The 21,201-nt window shown below is 38.5% G+C and overlaps 1 protein-coding gene across 8 annotated transcripts in view; it reads left to right on the top strand.

The window, feature by feature from the left end:
- The first annotated feature begins 2,841 nt into the window (after positions 1-2,841).
- RAD51B (RAD51 paralog B) overlaps positions 2,842-21,201 on the top strand; it is a 473,685-nt gene continuing 455,325 nt past the window's right edge. For 6 of the 8 annotated variants that reach the window (XR_012082526.2, XR_012082525.2, XM_072986151.2 and 3 more), the window contains exons 1-7: positions 2,842-4,347; positions 6,740-6,854; positions 7,517-7,630; positions 10,497-10,613; positions 12,946-13,082; positions 13,928-14,047; positions 14,388-14,571. Coding sequence is in view for 4 of the 8 variants with exons in the window: in XM_072986151.2 (XP_072842252.2) it covers positions 4,187-4,347; positions 6,740-6,854; positions 7,517-7,630; positions 10,497-10,613; positions 12,946-13,082; positions 13,928-14,047; positions 14,388-14,571 (948 nt within the window). In the remaining 4 variants the exon portion in view is untranslated. The other 2 variants (XR_012082524.2, XR_012082523.2) reach the window with 2 other exon arrangements.

Consider the following 21,201-nt stretch of genomic DNA (forward strand, 5'->3'; position numbering starts at 1 on the left):
ACCTCATTTTGTGATACAAAGCTTCCCAGTGCTATGAATATTATTACACTAGCAAGGAGTTGGTGAAATAAGAAACCAGTCCATTTTGAAAATGAACAAATTTGAAACTGAATGGGAGCATTGTCGTGCCAACTAATAATGTAGTACTTTTGAAGCAGAAACCAGACAAATTTGAAAGTGAACCACAGGATGCAGGAGATATTTTTTAATATCTTTTCTTATTGTATTTTTCTTATTGTAGCTGCCAGGAATTGGTGTAACTCAACAGAATGTATATGTCAGACATATACATTTATTCTGTATATGTGAGAAAGAAAGAAAGAAAGAAAGAAAGAAAGAAAGAAAGAAAGAAAGAAAGAAAGAAAGAAAGAAAGAAAGATGTGAGTGCGCAAACAAGTGATACAGTACATACAAATGACCAAACCTAGGTTTCATGCTGTCATGTAGCTAGAGACAAAAGTCTACACCACTCAGATTGTGGTGTTTTTACTAGGTATAGATGTTAAACCTGAACATTGAAGAACGCTGATAGAAAAAAATGCATGAAATGTAACATCAAAGAAGATTTTTACAGATACTATGGACTACCAAAGAGAGAAATAAGTGGGTTCTACATCAAATCAAGCCTGAATTCTCACTGGAGACTAAAATGAATAAGTGCACTGTACAGTATTGTACTTAGCACATATCATGAGAAGACAAGAGCCACTGGGAAACACATTTATGTTAGGAAAAGTGCAGGTGGTAGTATGTAGTAGTAGTAGAACATGTAATATGAGATGGATTCTCTCAATAAAGGATATCCACAAATCCATAATCTGAAAGACCTGGGCACATTTGTTAAAGATACATTTTGGAAGACACTAATTTGTAGCATCGCCAGAAGCTGGAAATGACTTGACAGCACATGGCATACACACATTTAAATGTTTTGGTCTTGGTCTTACTAAATTTGGGATTATTTATTTATTTGCCTGCTGCATTTATATGGTGCCTTTCTTATCATAGTGTACTCAAAGTGGCTTATAGTCAACTGAAACCACAATAACAATCACTATTAAAAACACTATAGGGAACACACTCAAAAACAACTAAACATTAACAATATTTTTAAATCACAATTTAAAACAATTATAAAAATATTTTAAGAACATTTAAAAAAATAGCTGTAGCATTCCTCCCACCACCACCACCACTACTATTGCTTAAAAGACCAAGTAGAAAGGTAGGTCTTTAACTGATGATGGAAGTACAGGAAGGAGGGGGGCACCTAGCTTCTCAGAGCAGAGCATTCCAATGCCTGGGAGCAGCCACTGAGAAGGCCCTCCGACTTCCTCACCAAATGAGTCTGTGGTGGGACTGAGATGGGCTTCCAGATCTTAAAAACCAAGGAGGCTCACATGGGTGATATACCGGTAGTCCTTCAGAAAACCTGGACCTAACCCCTACTTTAATTAGGCCCAGGGCTCAATACCCCCCTCCAGGGTGTTTCCAACAATCAAAAAAAGGGTTTTGGATATAGAGGGGCAAACTCTGCACAGCGCTGCTCAAAGAGTCTGCTCTCCACTCTATTTTCAGTTGCCCCTCAGCTATGGCTGTAGACCGAGCTATCTTTATCACTTAGAACAGCCACAAGAACGATGGGCATTTACCCTTGCCAGATGCAATATAGTACCATCGAGCATAGCGCAGGGCAGGTACAAGGGTTTACCAATAGAACTGAGACTCTGCCCGTGTGGTCAGGGAGTGGTTGAATCCCTGCAGCACATGCTATTTTATTGTACTCTGTACAAGGATATTCGCCTGTCCCATCTGTGCGCTTTTCTCTCCTCCCATTCTGGATGGGATGATATGAGGAAAATGCAGCATCTTCTAAGTGGCAATATTAAGGAACTTACCCTGTCAACTGCCAGATACGTATATGCCATCATGCAGAGACGTCATAGCACGGTCTCGCAGAATGAAGAGCCCTAAATATGCTCTTGGCTGGCCCTTTCTACCCGTTACCCAGTGAACATTTTAGTTGTATGTTATTGTATTTGTCTGTTTTACTGTACTCAGTATGCCAATAAAGGTTTCTGACTGACTGACTGACTGAATTAGGCCCAGGAACATAGAGCCAATGGGATGGTTTTAAGAAGGCATCAATGGAATAATTCTAAGGTGTTTTTTATATTCAAGAGATTTTTTTCTTCTACAAAAGGTTAGCTTTCAAATTAAGTCTACAGTAATCCAGTCTAGGATTGAAACCTTGTTATCTCCTTGCCACCAACAAATTTAATTTGGCATCCAAAGCACTTGCATTCAGTCAAACATATTTAATTGCTAGAGCTGCAGATGATGTCATTCTCAATGAAATATGTCTTATGGGTTATTGTGTTCTTAAAGCATCCTTGTAAATCCTTCAAAATTAATAGCCTGCAAAATATTTTACTAGCCAGCTGGGGCCTGGCAGATGAGTAATGGAAAAGCCAGTCTTTCTTCCAATAGCCCGCTATTTTTCACCACTGTATGCAGTAAAAGGTACTGTAGTTTCCTTTTCTGGTAGGTACTCTTCTTTGTTAGGCACAAAGAGGTACTTAGATTTAATTATTGCTAATCTGTCTTAACCCTGCCTGTACCAACCCCTTCTCACCTGTGGTGCTAGGCACACAAGGGTGTTTTACAGGAAATGAAGGAGAAGCCAATTGGCCATAAGGTAAAGGTAAAGGTTCCCCTTGACATTTTTAGTCCAGTCGTGTCCGACTCTAGGGGACGGTGCTCATCCCGTTTTTCAAGCCGTAGAGCCAGCATTTGTCCAAAGACAGTTTCCGTTGTCATGTGGCCAGCGTGACTAGGGAACGCCGTTTTACCTTCCCCACCGAGGTGGTACCTATTTATCTACTTGTATTTACATGCTTTCGAACTGCTAGGTTGGCGAGGAGCTGGGACAATGCGACAGGAGCTCACTCTGTTGCGTGGATTCGATCTTACGACTGCTAGTCTTCTGACCCTGCAGCACAGGCTTCTGCGGTTTAGCCCACAGCGCCACCACATCTCTCCTAATTGGCCATAAGACAAATTCCCAAATTCATCTTGTGTTGATATTTTCATTAGGCCAACTAAAAAAGATAAAACCACAAATTAGATTAACTCTTTTTCTAAGGTCAATGCACCTAAGAGAACAAGTAAGACTCACAGTTATGTAATCTGAAGACTTGTTAGTTCTGGCAGGCTTTAAGCAATGAACCAGTTGCTGGGGCATAAGCCTGTAACCTATTGAGCGCTTTAGTGCTTTTATTTTCTAAATATGTTTCTATTTTTAGTCATGCATTTACTTTAATTCTGTTTGATATTTGATCTTTTATTGTGTTTTGCTTGGGCTTTTTGATCCTATGCTATTCAAGTCTAATTTCCAGGAGAAAGGCAGGCTATAAATCTGATAAAGTGAATGAATGATTAACCAAGTCAGTTGACTGATGTTTTTTTTAAAAAAAATTTCACCAGAAATCTATGAGGATTTTGACATTGGTGGAAATCAATAAAGGAAGTGTTCCGTTGGCTCTCATTGTGGCAAATATACACATATGGACGAATTAATAATAGAGTACACTGACTAGAATTTTGAATTCAATATACTGTACACAATTCTGATAAAGATACCTATTTGTTAAAGAAATGTGTATTTCTCAAGTTATTCCACCAGGTCTGAATACAGCTACAATACATATCTGATTTTCAGTAGTCTTCATAATCTCAGCTGGAATCGAAAACAACAGTATCACCTGTTAAGCCATGATGTACTGTATATTATTACACAGCGTTATCGGTTGTTTGGAGTTTTGCTTCCAAACGGCCACCTTTGCTAAGTCTATTCCGTCCATAGTTATTAACGATTAACAGTAAAGCTTGAACAACGACTGCAAACTGATTAGGCAATAATAATAATAATAATAATAATAATAATAATAATAATAATAATAATAATAATAATAATAATAATAATAATAATAATAATAATAATAATAATAATAAAGTTTGCAACAAGGAACAGAAAAATCAAAGTATGTCTTGAAAACAGACCCACATATTACATCTGTTGTCAGAAACACGCGGTTTAACACCTGACTCTAAAACTTTACTGGCAAGCATGCCCCCCTTTTCAGCGCCCTTTTACCCATAGGAAGACAAAACTACAACTCCCAGAATGCCCTTCTTTCGCCTCCGAATGATTGCTTCGAAGGATTGGTTGATGTGCTTGAGCGGGACACTAATCACAGCAGTGGACCTTGTTTGGCGGACGTTGCCGCCTCCTGCCGAGAAGTGGGAGACTTTGAAAAGTTTCCAGGTTCGGTTTGGGTGTGTTTGGTACGTGGGAAAGCAGGGTCCTTTTCCCTCACGGGCGCGGGTTCTCCTCTGTACGTTGGCTAAAGGGATCTTGGCTCGACCTCGACCTTCCTTCCGCGTTGCCCGCGCGGGTTGGAAAGCCAGGCTCGTATTGGCGGATGTTTTGCTTCCAGGTTTCTTTTTGGGACTTGGGCTGGGTTTGGTCTCCATCTTCTGGAAGGAAAACCGATTGTGAAGTTGCGACGTGGTCGGTGTACACGTTTGTTGTTTAAAAGTTGCGTGTTCGAGCCTGGTCGTCCCTGTTTGCCTTCGCTTTTCTCAAGTACTGTACGTTTTTCATCCAGTTAGAGACAAGAGAGGGGTTCCAAAACTTTAGACTCACAGTTAAAACTTTTATCCAGTTACCCAGGCGTGCAGGTGCCTCTTACACTGCAGCCCTACCCATTTCTACATAAAGGAAGGTCCCTGGAAGTTTAATAGGACTTGCTCTTGGGCAAGAGTCTATAGAATTGCCGCTTTGACCATCAATATGATTGTAGTTTAGTGGCTGTGTGGATGATGCTGAGCTAGATGAAAGAATTGTATCACTTGTCAGGCGTCTTCCTTTGCAGAGAATATTCATTCATTCATTCATTCATTCATTCCCCGCCTGTCAAATGACCACTCTAGCCAAAGTGATCAAAGCGTTGGAATAATTCCCCCATCAGGAAGGGTTACAATACTGGAGACTGTCCCTGTTTACAAAAAGCAAGGAGAGAAGTAGTACCATGTTTCCCTGAAAATAAGACAGGGTCTTATATTAATTTCTGCTCCAAAAAACGCATAAGGGCTTATTTTCAGGGGATGTTTTATTTTTTTCATGTACAACAATCTACATTTATTTAAATACAGCCATGTCATCTTCTGGCTGCTGCACAATGGTGGAGGACAGGGTTTCACTTAACTGAGACTTAGTTTTGGGGTAGGGCTTATACTGAGTATCCTGAAAAATCATACTAGGGCTTATTTCATGTTATGTCTTATTTTCAGGAAAACAGAGTAATGTATAGAATTATCTGTATCTTCATACTAGAATCACCTAATCTGGTTGAATTTTGAGAAGTATGGGACAGAGAAGTACATGTAAAGAATTGGTTTCACTTATCACCACATGTGTTGATGGCTGCGAACTTAGTGTGAAAAGTGATGCACAAGCCCTGAATCACTTGTAACACTTTAGGTATAAAATACAGTATACCACGTGAGCACAACAGGTGTTCTGCCCAAAATTGAAATAGCTGTTGTTTTGAAAACTTATTTTATTTCCCCCTCTTCCTTTAAAACTAAAACATCTTCAATTCCTCTCCCACCCCTTGCCCCATCAAATGGCAATGAAAGGGATGATCTCCATTCTAGGAAGGGAACAGAATATTCAGGTAGGGAGAGAGAAGTGAAAGGGAAAATAACATCCTTTGAGACTTGGATGATGTGGGGTCCAACTTTGCATTTTGCAACAACTGTGCCCCAAGGTGGCTTACAGTCATCTGTCACAAAACAGTAAGTTTAATTTAAAACATCATCAGCCAATATAAAATTATAGAATAAAAAAAGCGAATACCAAATATGTAAGTGGAAATCCAATGTTTGTGTGCACAGTAGCATTCCTGCATCATCCTCAGACAATTTGGATTAAAGGGACCACTTTGATTTCAAGCATATTACTGAACAACAGGAATTCTGGATTAGAATTTAGTACTTTTTGGAGTATGACTCCTGCATCCTGTAGTCAGCATGACTAATAATAGTAATATAATGTTCTGATATTTCCCCAGTAGATAGACATGAATTTAGCCAGAAATATTTCTGGCTTAAGCAGTGATCCTCCAGTATTTTTTCTTGACAGCACGAGCCTGTACTTACAAGCAAGTGCATGAGCCTGTACTTGCAAGCAAGTGGTTCATCCTTCCCATTTCTTGAGTGTTTCAAGCAGAATTACAGCTCCTTTTCACAGGAACATTAACACTTTAAACTCCTTTAAATCATTATAAACCATTGTGTGTAATGAACTAGCAGATGCCCAATGACCTTAAACAGGACACTTTGGTAGACTGTTCTTTCTTAGAATGTGCTGGTCCAGAAGTCAAGAGAGACAGGTGTGGCTCCCTACCCCAGTGCAGCTTATCATTACACAAGCTAAGGTGAAGGACCATTAAGAAAGAGATTCCTGCCTGCTGCTTTTTAACTTGTATTGGGAAGGGACTGGAGCTGAATCGATCAAAATGAAAAAAAGGACGTGTGCCTTGAGGTGTACACGTGTGCAGCATAAACCGTTTCAGAGTTGTCACAAGTTAAATAATTCTGTTTGAGGAATGTAATTTTTGTGGTAATGCTTAAGTGTAGAATTTCAAATAATCTTGCATTTGTTATGTCCTAGGAGTGAATTTCTGACCACTAAATATCTGAACATGGCAAGTAAGAAACTGAGAAGAGCAGGGTTACCACAGGATCTCTGTGAGAGACTAAGTCGACATCAGATCACTACTTGTCAGGTGAGGCTTATTTAATAGGGGAATAAAATATTAAGAGATAAGAATGTGCATGTGTAGCGTTCTCTATTTATTAGGTCTATGGTTCATGTTATATTATGTAATGGTTTATGTTTGTTATGTAAAATAATGGTTCATGCATATTAATGTTGCTGAGAGGTGGAGCCGAAAGAGATGCTATAAGAGGCGGAGTCAGAATCAAGGGGTAGATTGAGTAAGGAAGAGAAATGTAAGAGTCAGGCAGAAGAGAAATGTAGTAAGAGTCAGAGAGAGTAATAGAGTGTGTAGTTTGGGAAATTCTGAGGTGTGATTAGCTACTGAAGATATGAATCAATCTCTGTAATCAATAAACCAAAGTAATCAATAAACCAAAGTTTTATTTAAAAGAACTTGACTGTGGACCTGAATCTTTCTGAAGTAATGGTGATTTAGAGATCACCTGGTGGCAGCAAGTGTAAAAGAAGAGAGTGTTTGCCTTCGTGTGCTCTGAGGCTTGACGGTCAAGCAAGGGGCACGAGGATGGAGGCCACAGCATGAAACACATATTTTGAGTGTGTGCAGAAGAAAAACATTTTTTAAAAAAATTGGTTTTAAATAGGTGAAGTTAGTTCAGCCATTTCCCATTTTTAATTCAGCTAGATTTTTATTTAATGATAATGTTTCAGGATGTTTTATGTCTCTCGCTACTGGAACTAATGAAGGTGACTGGACAGAGCTACTGGAAAGTGAAGAAACTTCTTAATACAATCAGCCGATCCTGTGCTCCTAAGATGCAAACTGTAAGTATGCAGGCCAGGGAAAAATCCAGTTGTTAGCACCATGTGCATTACCTGTCTCTTTCTAACAGGCACCAAACATTTAGTATTAAGAAGGAAAAGAAAGCTGAGTGGTTCTTGTATGCAATCCAAAGACAAGAGCATATGCTATCCAAAGACCTTTGAGTCCACCAAAAAATCACAAGCTTAAGCTAGCTTTCGACATGGCATGAGTCTTTATCACCTGGCCATTGCAGAGCTGGTGGTGGTATAGCAGAAGAAACAGAAACATTGCAAAATCCATGGGTAGATGTGCAAGCCAGATTCCCTTGTTTAAAGCAGGTTCCAAAATGGGTGCTGCAGGACAAGTAATCCTGCTTGTTCAGTACCATCTCCAGAATGCCGAACGTGATCTCTATGTCATCCTGAAAGCCTTAACATAGCTACTTTGACAGACTTACTTGAAACCTCTGACAGGGAAATCTTGTTACCCAATCTTGTAACAATATTGGGTAACAATTGTGAATATCATGTTACCCATGAGCTATGAGCATTATCAGCCTGACAGAAACCATGTAGTATTCATAGAGTGGACTTATAGTCCAGATAGGTGGGATATAAATTCAATAAATAATAATAATAATAATAATAATAATAATAATAATAATAATAATAATAATAATAATAATAATAATAATAATAATAATAATAATAATAATAATAATAATAATAATAATAATAATAATAATAATAATAATAATAATAATAATAATAATAGACACAGTTGCCTTCCATCTGAATCCTTTGTCCCAAAGATAAACTCCACCTTTCACAGATCCCCATCCCTTTAGGCCTCTTGAAAAGACTTGACATAAATTGGATGTAACAAGAGCACAAAAAGAAAAAGAAAGACAAACATCTCAAATGGTCCAGATCCCTTAGGCAGATAGATGCCTTGTTTGTGTCCTTCCACCATGGGAAAAAGGGATTTTCTAAATCGTCTCTCTCTTGGTAGCTGGTAAGATCAGTTTGTGCTATCAGACTTCAAGTTCATGTCTGCCCTGGAGCATTATTGCTCACTCCACTAGGATTGTGACCACTTCAGCTGCATTTAGTAACAAGGCCCCTCTGGAGGAAATTTGCAGGGCAGCCACTTGGAGGATGCTCTCTTTGTCAGACATTTCTGCATGGGCTACTTTGCCTCCACTGAGGCAACAGTTAAGAGAAGATTCCTTCAGCAGGTGATGGACCTCTTGTAAGTCCTACTCAGATGGATTTGTACCTGTGGGTGCTGGGTAAATCTCTCCTTGGTCCCATCCTATGACATCAGGCTTTGGAAAATTGGGGACGCCCTCCTATGCTATAGGAAAAAGGAATGTGGAATGTTGGTAGTCACTGTGAATCATTGATTTCATGTAGCAGGAGGACAACCTTGCCCTCCTTTGAGTTATTATGACCAGGAAAGGCAGCTAAAAATCTTTTTTTCTCTCTACTGTTTTTAATCTTATACCCTTTTTTGGGTGGCTGGAAACAAAGACTGTTTCAGCCAGAGTTTGCCCCTCTTTCATAAGGGAGCCCTAGCACCACCTGATTGGCTGATCAATTCCACCCTGTGGAAGGGAGTAGGAGGGACAACCCAGCTCTTGAGGATATCCTCCTCCCACTACATAAAATGAGTGTTTCTTTTTGTGCCCCCCAGCACCCCAAGAAACAAAAATCAAAAGCTTAAAAACATCACTGCATCAGTCTGCTTAATGTGCTATTATTAGACAGGGAGAAAGGAAGTGTTTTACAAGAAAACAATAACAACAGAAAACTGGTAACTGACTGAACTACTGTCTTAAGTTTCCTCTAATTATTTTTGTGGAAAAGGAGGAGAGAGGAAATTACAATTAATCTCTTTCTTTACCAGGATCAGAGACTGACAAATTGCTGTCATAATGAAGGCAGGTTACTCAAGGAGTAATAGTGCTTGTTTCAGTCCTGTTTTGTAATCCCGCATCCCACTAATTGTGCTGAAAGCAATTCTTAACAGTGCCAATGGATTTTGGTACAGATGCAAAGATAGTAAGATTCTTTAACTATAATCATATTCCATAATTATGGAAACTGTACTGAGACTGCTTTTGTTCTACATCTGTTTAGTACTGCTGATGCAGTGTAGCTTATTACAGTACCTGTATCAACAGGGTGGATGCTAGGTATTTCTATAATTTAGTGTTCAAAAGAAACCTATTGTTTTTCTAAGACTGGAATTAAGGTCCACAGAGCCAGCAAATTGAAAGCTTAAGGTTGTGCCTTAATAGATGAACAAGAAAGAATGTTATGCAGTATCATAAATTGTGTTTCCTTAACAACTTACATTCCATGCATACATATTTTGCCTTATTCTTTCAGGCCCACGTCCCAGTGGGGAGGATTGAGTATTGCACTTCATAATCCCTTATCGAAACCTCAAGAAACTGTTAAATAAACCCAGACTTTTTGGAATAGCTAAGAGAACTACTCAGCTTTTTTGTAGTCTGGAGTTTCACTATGTATGTTTTCCAGCTAGACATAACCACGATAAAAATTTTCTTTTGAAGTCATAATTTGCAGATCAGATGTTGCATGTTGTCCAAAAGACAAACAATTGTTTTAAAGTACTTTGTAACCTTGTAGTCTCATCACGTTGAGAGACCCTATAGTCTTTAATATTATTTTGTGGCATGGGATATGGGCAGGAGATTGGGGAGACTTTGTAAAAGTATGGTAAAGTAAATTATGGGCCTACATTTAATATTTTTAGTGAGCAAATCCTATGTAATTCTACTTTTACAAAAGAAATACAAGCCATTTTTCTTACTGGTTGAATAAAACACATTTTTAAAATTGATGTTGCTTGTTATAGGTTTATGAAATGAAAATTAAAAGAACCATCAATCCATCATCAGCCTTCTTACCAACAACACTGGAATATCTGGATAGAATTTTGTATGGTGGAATTGCTTGCGGATCTCTAACAGAGGTAAACGTTCAACATCTGTTTTTACTGATAGAACAGAAAACATAAGAAATGTTTCTCTCTTACATATTTAAGAGAGTTGCCATTTATTTGTAAATTTTCAAACCTGAGGCACTTACCATCTTTATAAAACCCTTAAATTGAATTCAACTAATTTTAAATTTATTATCCTGTAGTTCTGTTCAGTAATACTGATGCACCAAAAGATGTTCCACACAAATGTCCCTTTTACTTTTTGTATTTAACTCATTGGTTCCCAAACTTTTTTGACTTGCAGCTGCCCATTGACTGCAGCTCCCTAGTACAGTATCCATTGACTACTGTATCCATGGGATCAGGACCTGCAGTTTCACTTATCCGCTGCCTGAAAAATAATAAAATATTAAAATAAAATAATAAAGAGCCACATAAATACATCTTTCCAATGTGTATTATTAAGACTGGCCACTAGATGGGAACAGAGGCTGTGCTATATACAGGTGGCTTAATGGAAACTCACTGGTGGCCTGACTTCTTCCAGGGAAGCAGGTTGCAGGTAAAATGGAGGAGCCACCTTTTTGGAGGGGAGGGGAGAGGGAAGGCTCCCTTGGGAACAAGAGGCAGGAAACCCAGTCCAGGGCTCCTTTCCTCAGCTTGCACCTCACCCTTTCAAGAACTGTGTGTGATGGTAAGTGCTGCAAATAAGATACTTTGGGGGGTGGGAGAGAAGGCTGGGGAAAGCTAAGAGGATTATGTGGTGCCCCTGGGTGGGTTTCCTGGCACCCCAAAGTGCCAAGGTACACAGTTTGGGAAGCACTGACTTAGTGATATTTGAAATAAACTTAGTTTATCTGAAATAATCGTCTTAACCAGCTGTTCAAAATGGGGGCCCCCTGGTACACTGGAAAAGTGCCGCAGACTGGACACAGTTCTTCACACACTAACTTGTAAGGTTCATTATCTGACTTATACAATCCTGGTTCAGTCTGTATTTCTTTCAGATTGCATCTATGGCTGTGGCCAAAAAAGGCTGAACATGGCTGTTCTAAACAGTTAATAGTTGTCTTGTAGTTTAAAATGTTGAATTGATTGCTTGTGATGAACCTGAAACTTCCAGCTTTTTCTACACTGTTCTATCTTGATTGAACATTGCCTCAATTGAACTTATATTGAATTTTGGTCATATATCGCCAAAAAGCTGGTCTATTGCTAAAGTATAGACTGTCCTTTAACCTCAGAGTAGAGTGTTCTTTCTTTACTTTTGTGGCTGTATTTTAACTTAATCACTCTGAAAAATGTGGCTGGTCTTTCTTGCTCCAGTCTTCAACAATGATGGTGGTTGGAAAATTGGAACACAATTATATGAGCCATTTAAAGTAGATTTCAGTGGCATCTTCTCTTGCCAGTCCTTGTGCTTGTTCTCTAAGAGCCAGGAAAGTGTCCTGGCATTGATTCTTTTTTTCCAAACCACTACTGAGATTTCAATGGGAAGCTAAATTCTAAGTAACTTTTTGTGGTCAATCATCACATATCTTGAACAAACTGAAAAAAGAAAAGTGTAGGTTTCCAAACAGGAAAATATGAATACTGCTATCATAGGGACGTGTCTGTTAGAAGGGCGGATGCCAGATTTCACTTAAAGTGGAATAAGATGAATTCTTGACAGGTTTTGGAATTAGATTGTTTTGAAGAGTTAGCATTGCCCTGATTGTTGGATTCTGTCCATCAGCAATTTCAAAATCAGTTTGGTCAGCCAAAGGTAGATATATTAAAAGTCCTGTTGATCAGAGGAGACTGCTCTGCTTGCTGATTGAAATCAACAAGACTGAAATACCGCTTATTTTTTGCTAGGATTGTTCCTAACAATTGTTCCTAACAATCCTCAGATCCATGAAATACTTGAATTTTTTCTAGTATATAATTCAAAATCTGCAGCTGCTTCTCTAATTAACTGGTATCTCAAGGTAAAATTAGATAACACAGAGACAATTTTTTATTTTCACGATACAGATAGCCTCAGTACGTTTTGTAATCTCGACAGTGATAATCTGTGATTTTCCAGCTGTTGCAGGACTGAAGCTCCTGTAATCCCTGATGGGTATTGGAGCCAGCAACATTTGATGCACTGTAGGTTCTCCCACCCCATTGTGACCCATTGCCATTGTTTTCTGAAAATTTGCCTTGCAAAGGAAAGAATCATTATTCAAATCAGTTTGAAATTTACTGTGCATTATTTTAAGTTCCATCATGTCACAAATGAATGATTGTCTGGCGATCCAAGTTAAAGGCAACAAATACTTTGTTTTATGAGCAGAAAGTACATTACACCTCTTCATGAGTGTGCTTCTCTCTTTAGATTACTGGCCCACCGGGTTGTGGGAAAACTCAGTTTTGTATCATGATGAGTTTGCTGGCCACATTGCCCACTAGCATGGGAGGATTAGATGGAGCTGTTGTATACATTGATACAGAATCTGCATTCAGTGCTGAAAGGTAAGATTAACTTCATATGTCATATGTCTATATCTAAAGGTTAGCATGACGCTATAGGAAGAGTTGACTAAAACCATGAACCTCTGCTACAGTGTCTACCAAAACTCAGCTCTTTCCCCCCTCCCTGTATTAAGTCTTCACAAATTCCAAATATAACCATAATCTAGTTAGTGAGTTTTCCATAAGGAGAGCAACAGCTTTTACTGCTGCTGCGGTTAGGGGCTATAGCATGATGCTATGGAAGAGTTGACTAAAAGCATGAACCTAGCAAAATTCCCCTTCAGACACCTAACTCTCATCTGAGACAACTGCTATGGACATGTAACCGATTAATTTTGCAGCTAAATGATCCAACAGGCACTTGACAACTGAAAAGAAATTCTGGCTTCTGGGGTCAATGATCTCAATCATCAGTATAGTTCCTTAGATGCACATTAGTTCCTGGCACCTTCAGTGGGTGGTTTTCCTCATACAATCTGCTATTGCACAGAGCTCTAATTTCTCCTTGAGACTTCAGAATTGAGTATTGCATTCTCTTTGCTTTTGAGCAGACGAGAAAGATCTAGCTAGGGCATTTCACCTCTGGGACCCCACCAGGATTTAGATAACCACAGATACTATCTTGTGAGGGGTGGGTGCTCACTGCCAGGGGCTCTGGGCTGATAATCCTTCTGGGAAGTGCGACTGTAGTTGTGATATTCAGTCAATAGGCTTGTGCAGGAAGTAACAGGAAAAAGTGAAGCCATATGTATTCTATAGCAGTTTAATTGACCTTTTATGTTATTTTTTTCCCTTGGAATCAGATTCCTACTCATTCTCAATGACGTCTTCTGGTCTTTCAACAGGCTTATTGAGATAGCACAGCACCGTTTCCCTCATTATTTTGCCTCAGAAGAAAACCTGGTGTTAATGCCCAATAGAATACATCTCTATCGGGAACTCAGCTGTGATAGTGTGCTTAAAAGGTATGGCTTATTTTCTGGGCTCAGCAAGATATCATAGGAGTATTCAGTCATTGCTTCTACAAATATACTCATGACACTTAGAGAGGAGTGTCCCTCCCTTCCTTCTTGTTGCTTTTTGCATATAGAAAATGATGTATTTGCCATAGAAGTATTAGTGTTCAAGTGTAGATTTTTACATGTGACCAAGAACTGTAGAAAATAAGGCAAAGAGGATTTCTAGGCAAATAGGACATCTCTCAGAATGCATCTGTAGTTCTGTTTGGGCTTTTGGTGCATATGGTATCTGCACTAAATAGAAATAACGGTGGCATTACTAAATCAGTACTTTATTTCTTTTCAGGATTGAATCTTTAGAAGAAGAAATTATTTCTAAGAACGTTAAACTAGTAGTAATTGACTCCATAGCTTCTGTAGTCAGAAAGGAGTTTGATGTAAAACTTCAAGGCAACCTGAAGGAAAGAAGTAATTTATTGACTAAAGAGGCATCAATATTGAAGTTCTTGGCTGAAGAGTTTTCAATACCAGTAAGTTTCTTTCTTGTGTCTATTCTTGTTCTTAGATTGCAGCATAAATAATTAGCACTACTCTGCCTCTAATTCAAGAACATTTAAGCTTAGCTAACCAGTGGTTTCGTATCCTTTGCTCTTATTCCTTTATAACCACCATTCCTCTTTTTCTTTTTAATGTTCTATTAGTGGTATGTTCTACATGAATTAAATTTTCTGGCAGAAATAATTTGAATAGTTATTATCAGGTATCCAGATGAATACTCCACTGTGGCTTATTTATGGCCAGGCTCAAGATGAGCACCTAGACAAATCTCTGAATAACAGAACAAATCCTGACCTAATGGGTTGTTTGTGCCTTCCCTTGTTTGGATGCGGTAGCATATTTAACACTATTTGTTGGCTGGATAGTGTCTAATGTTTTCCCTAGGAACCGAAATTACTGTGTATTTGTGTGCATGCACATATGTTGAATTTTCAGAGGGCTAAGGGGTGAGGTCTTTTGCCTTCGATGAAAGTGGACTAAGTCTATAGGGCATCATAATAAAAAATTATGAAGAATGTTTCACAGTCATGATCATTTTGTTCTATTTAACTTAAGTGTTATTTATTTATCTAAAATATTTATATGCCACCTTTCTCCCAAAGGATACAAAGCAACTTAGAGTATTTAAAAGAAACATAGTTAGAAGCCAAATAATAAATTATCATAATATTAAAAAAGCATTAAACAACTATCATATTATAAACTCATAATAAGAACAATATTAAAAACACCAGTAGAATGCAGAGTAAAATGCTCCTTAGAAAAATCTGCTTGATAGCAGAGAGGTTACAACGGTCTATAAACTGGTATCATAAAATGAGTGGACAGAACAACATGATTGAGGCCAAGAAGTGATGTCACAAACTTATTTTATGTAAATTTGGGTGGGCAGTACAGAATATACAGACCACTAGTGTTTTCCAAATGTGACTCTTCTGGTAGACTTTTGAAATGACTGTTCTCTGCATGAGGGCACTACCTGAGCCAGTCTTACCACAGCATTCCTTCATTTATATTTAATGTTCTCTTGCCAGACATTTGGACTGGTTTTAAATACAGTGGTGCCTCGCACAACGGGCGCCTCGTAGAACGATGAATTCGCTCTACGAGGCCGTTTTAGCGATCGCAAATGCGATTGCAAAACGGTGCCCGTATAGGCGGGAAATCGCAGAACGAAGGTCGGTAAGCTGCTCGCTTACCGACCTTCGCTTTGCGACCCGCCGATCAGCTGTTCCGCGGCTTCAAAATGGCCACTGGAACAGCCGAAAGGGGCCGGGATGCAGCGTTTTTGCGCCCTTGGTAAGCAAGGGGAGCGCGCGAAAACGCTGCGGAAGCCCCGAAATGGCTTCCGGCACTTTTTCTGTTCCGTAGTGCGATGTTTCCCACAGCGAAGGTTAATCCGGAACGGATTAACCTCGCTGTGTGGGGCACCATTGTATATTTCAGGGTCTTGCTTGGGGATGTGCACGTTCCAGTCTAAAGATTCTGCTAGATTAAAACACAGAAACAAAACTAGTCTTTCTCCAAATTCTTGAAGAAGTGAGTCCCAATGCAGTAGGGATGTGTCATTAGCAGAGATGAAAGGAAAGGTTTCACTGTTTCTTCGAAACAATAGTTCTATCTGTTATGCAGGGCCAGCCCTGCCATTAGGCAGGGTGAAGTAGAGGCAGCTGCCTTAGGCAGCACTTGGTAAAAGCTCTAGCAAGATGTTTGGAGGACAGAATTGCACAGGTGGTGGAACCCGCAGGTATCTTAAGCTAGCCTGCCACTCCCAGGTATTGTGAAGAATGCTGTCGTGTTGCTAGTATGATTCAGACGCCCATCTGTCAGCTTTTGTGCATGAATAGGACAGGTCACCATCTTGTTCTTTGCCTCAGCCAGCAAAATACTTTGATGGTTCCCTGTATTAGGAAAGGAAGCTAAAGCAGTTGGGCCAATTAAATATTATTTGGCATGTTCAAAAATAGGTCAATACTGTATATAGTCTAGGGACGTGGTGGTGCTGCGGGTTAAACCGCAGAAGCCTCTGTGCTGCAAGGTCAGAAGACCAGTAGTCGTAAGATTAAGCCCACTCGATGGAGTGAGCTCCCGTCGCTTGTCCCAGCTCCTGCCAACCTATCAGTTTGAAAGCATGCAAATGTGAGTAGATAAATAGGTACCACCATGGAGGGAAGGTAACGGTGTTCCGTGTCTAGTCGCGGTGGCCACATGACCACAGAAACTGTCGTCGGACAAAACGCTGACTCTACGGCTTGGAAATTGGGATGAGCACCGCGCCCTAGAGTCCGACACGACAGGACTAAATGTCAAGGGGAACCTTTACTGTATATAGGCTGGAGTGTTTGTCTTGGACTAAACAAAGCAGAGCAGCATTCTGAGGATATCTGAGAAGGAGAACTGGATTTAAATCCCCACTTAGTTCTAAATCTTTATAGGGTAGCTTCGTGTGCAGTCCACATTTTTTCATATTCCAAAGTGGAGATTGTATTGCTAGTTTTTCCTATAAAAAGTTATTGAAGCTTAGCTATATATATTCTAGTTATAGTTTTCCAAAACAGTTTTAAAAGGTAGTTGGTTCATCTTCAGTTCTTATGTGTTCTCAAGTTCTGGCATTCATTTGATATATTTACTAATTTTTTAAATTTATTATTTGAAGTGTAGATGCCATACTTTTCCTTGCCCAGTTCATAAAGAGTAAGATAAGAACAATAAAATACATTTTTAAAAAAATTAGGAATAACAAACCAGGAGGTGAAACAATGAAATCAAGTACCCATAATAACGTACTATGCCCGTTTGAATCAAAGGAGCTCATAGAGGAGTTGACTCATCAAATTCCCACTGATTTATTCAGCCTATTCTTCATGACTTACTATGCTAAGTGCTCAGCCATGATCAAATGGAATGTTACATATTTTGAGTGTATTCTGTATCAGGAAATAATACTGTATGCTAGTTCTAATCTTCTTCATTTATATCAAGCAACTGTTGTCCTTGGTTCAAGTCTTTGGCATAAACTAGACATTTCTACTGGGAAGAGAAAAATGAACAAGGAAGGAAGCAGTGTAGTGGCTATTACTGTATATGTTACAGTACAGTGAAACTGTTGAACTTGTGAAAGTTTTGCATGTGAATTAAAATTAGCCTGTAACATAACATTTTTGACATTGTTTCAGAAAGTCTGCTTTGTTTTCAATTCTAATAAGTTGCAGGTGGGGCTTTCTTTTATTACTATGTGTGCATTTGCTCCAGTTGAGTCTCTGGTTAATAATTTTGGTAGAAGGAAAATGAAGCAGATGGAGATTTTACTGAAGAAAGCTGCAGAAAATGTGCAATTTAATTAAGGGCAGATGAAAATGCTATCAGTCAATGCAACAGTTATATTCTGACATTTTCATATCTGAGTTTTCAATGAGAGGAAAAATGGCCTTAAGGGCATATAATATCTTTGATCAGTTGAGGCCAGTGTGCCAGCTGTGCCTCTGCTGGACAGAGAGTGGCTGGCTGTGGTTTATATCTTGTAATGTATTAACTGTGAGCTGTGTATTTAAAAGTACTTCCCTTTTATCTCTCACCCTTCAGATTTCTAGATGACCCTGGATACTGGTATTATGAGACAGAGGGGAAAACTTCACTATTCATTTTTCTCCTTGACATACGTAATTTTGTGCATTTTTATCATTTGTATACACTTGGCTTTCTTCTAAGCTAAACAGCCCCAAATGTTGTATGCTTTCCGTATAGGGGAGCTCTAGCCATGTAATCATTTTGCTTGCCCTTTTTAGTGTTTTTTAAACTCTACAATATTCTTTTTGATGTTCAGTGATCAAAACTATATGGAGTATTTCAAATGGGGTTGCATCATCAATTTGTATAAAGGTGTTACAGTACAGTACAGTATCTGGAGTTCTGTTTCCAGTTGCTTTCCTAATAATCCCTAATGTGGAATTTGCATTTTATATGAGTCACACACTTGATCAACGTTTTCAGCTATCTACATGGCTGCAAGGTTTTACTAGTTAGTCAGTGGCTACTCTGACTCTGTTAGCAGATATGCAAATTAATGTTTTTTTTTCTGCCAACATGATTCAGTTCACCGTTGCTTAAACTGCCACTAAAAGGTCCAAGATTTAATCCTTGTTTCTTTTTATCATTTTACTTTTGTTGTTCATCATACAAACAATCATTTAGCTTAACACAGGAACTAAAGTAAATACTTAACACACAACCAAAAGTGACTTGCCAGAATAATTATTAACTTGTTGCAAGACAATGATTTAGTAAATGAAGTGCAATTGGAATTAATTGTGTTTATCAGGGGGGTAGCTTTCCCTTACCTATATATGCAAGGAAGAGGACCATGCATCTGTTAGCAAATGAGTAGAGAGATATGTCCTAGAGTTGTTGAAGAGCTGCTTCTAATACTGAACTAGATGGGCAAATAAATTAACCCGATATAAGATAACTTTCTTTTTCTTCCAGTTGTCATTTAGTCCTGTATCTTTTTACATTTGTATGTACTCTTTTCTACAGGGATGTGCTATGGGCCCCCTGCAACAAAATGTTGTAGTAGAGAGAAGTTTTGTTTTAGCACTCTAGTCACTGTTCTGTATTTGTACTAATTCTTTTGCTTTTTAACCTTGCACCCTCAACATTCTGCTAGAATTCCACACACACAGTTCTTAGCTGTTTCCCTCCTCCATTTACCGTTTTTCTGATAGATTGTTTAATGCTGTAAAAATATAAACTACATTGGAATCTCCACTGCTCTCAATGGACAGCTCTCATATCTGTCCATGAAGCTATTTAAAACTAGTTTCTCAGTGTGAACCAGGAAATGACATATCCAGACAATTCTCATGATCCTCTTTATTTCTGAATCACTCTTCCTTTGTCTTCCCGTTCTTCTTATCTGTCCTCCTCAACTGTTATTCCCCCCTTCTTTCTGTTAATACTACAGTGGTGCCTCGCTTGACGAGGATAATTCATTCCGTTGAAATCTCTGTTAAGCGAAATCCTCGTCAAGCGAAACGAAAAAGCCCATTGAAATGCATTGAAAGCCGGTTCAATGCATTCCAATGGGCTAAATACCTCAGCGTCTAGTGAAGAGCCTCCATGGGGTGGCCATTTTCAGTGCCTGTAAAGCGAGGAATCCATCCGAAATCACAGCGGGGAGCCATTTTGCACAGCGGGCGGCCATTTTAGAGCCGCCGATCAGCTGTTTTAAAATCGCCATCTAGCGAAAAGTTGGTTCCTGAAGCAGGGAACCAATCATCGTTAAGCAATTTTTCCCTATTAGAACATCGTTTTGTGATCACAAAAGCAATCGCAAAAACTTCATCGTCAAGTGGTTTTGTCATTTAACGAGGTAATCGTTAAGCGAGGCACCACTGTATATGCTTTTCAGTTGTGATCTACTTTTTTACCACCTCCATGTAAGAGTTTTCTTATGATGGTTCATATCAAAGCAAATCCTGGAGTTACCCCAGAGTTACTGATGCCCTTCTCTTGATTGTGAGTGGGGTGGTTTTGTCTACATTTATGTAAACACAGGTGTTTCTTCTAATACCTATGTAAGCATAGGTATTAGAAGAAATAATCGTAACAATATGGCCGCTTGGGCTGTATCATGAAAGCTGTGATTGCTTTCTAAAACTCTTCATATTTTTAACTAGTCAGTAACTCTCATTTTACAATAATGTCAGGTCTGCAATATGCACAGCAGATCAAATGCGTAATCTACACTTTGCTACTCCACCCATACTTGAAGCTAAAACCAGTAAGATTTGTGGCAGTGATTTAATTAGAGCCTTCTAACAATTGATTTTGATTTTTGTACGACTGTTATGTCTGATTTTTAAAACGTGTTCATGTTATTGTTTTATTGTTTGGTTTTATTATATTGTAAACTTCCCAGAGTGGCCTTGCAGCCAGATGGGCAATATAAAAGTCGAATAAATAAATAAATGAATAAATAAAAATCAATTTCTTTTTAAAAAGATATTTGAAATACATAGAGTTCTTTATTTCAGTATTACTTTTGATTGCGTCTGAATCTGCCCAGCACTGTATTACACTAATAACCTAAAATAAATATTTGGAACCCCTTATATTCATATTTTATTAAATAATGCCAGGCAGAATCCAATAAATGTCAATAGTTTGGTTTTAAGGTCATAATTTAAATTGTTGGAAGGACATTTGGAAAATTTAGGATTAAATTATATCCCTCTTAATAAATCAGTTATAGTCTGTAACTGATTGTAATAACATGGAGCTCTTGTAAAACACAGGATTAAATTGCTTATTATAGAGGGATCATTGACTATGTAGATCTATAGGGAGTTTCTTCCTTTCCAGCTGGAATTTGTAGATTCTGCTTTTTCTTTTTTCTTTTTTGTCTTTAAATCCACACATAACAAACAAGTTGGACTGGATTTAAATAAAATTGCCTTAATTCATGATTTAAAATTTAAAAATCTAATTTTTGACAATTTAAATCACTATTTAAATCAATTTGAGCTTTAAAAATCATTAATTTAAAAACCTTTTGATAACAAAGTCCTATTTTACAGCTGTTTTATATTGGCCAGAATTCTTTT

The sequence above is a fragment of the Pogona vitticeps genome, chromosome 1 (assembly GCF_051106095.1).
Source record: "Pogona vitticeps strain Pit_001003342236 chromosome 1, PviZW2.1, whole genome shotgun sequence".
NCBI classification, from domain to species: Eukaryota; Metazoa; Chordata; class Lepidosauria; order Squamata; family Agamidae; genus Pogona; species Pogona vitticeps.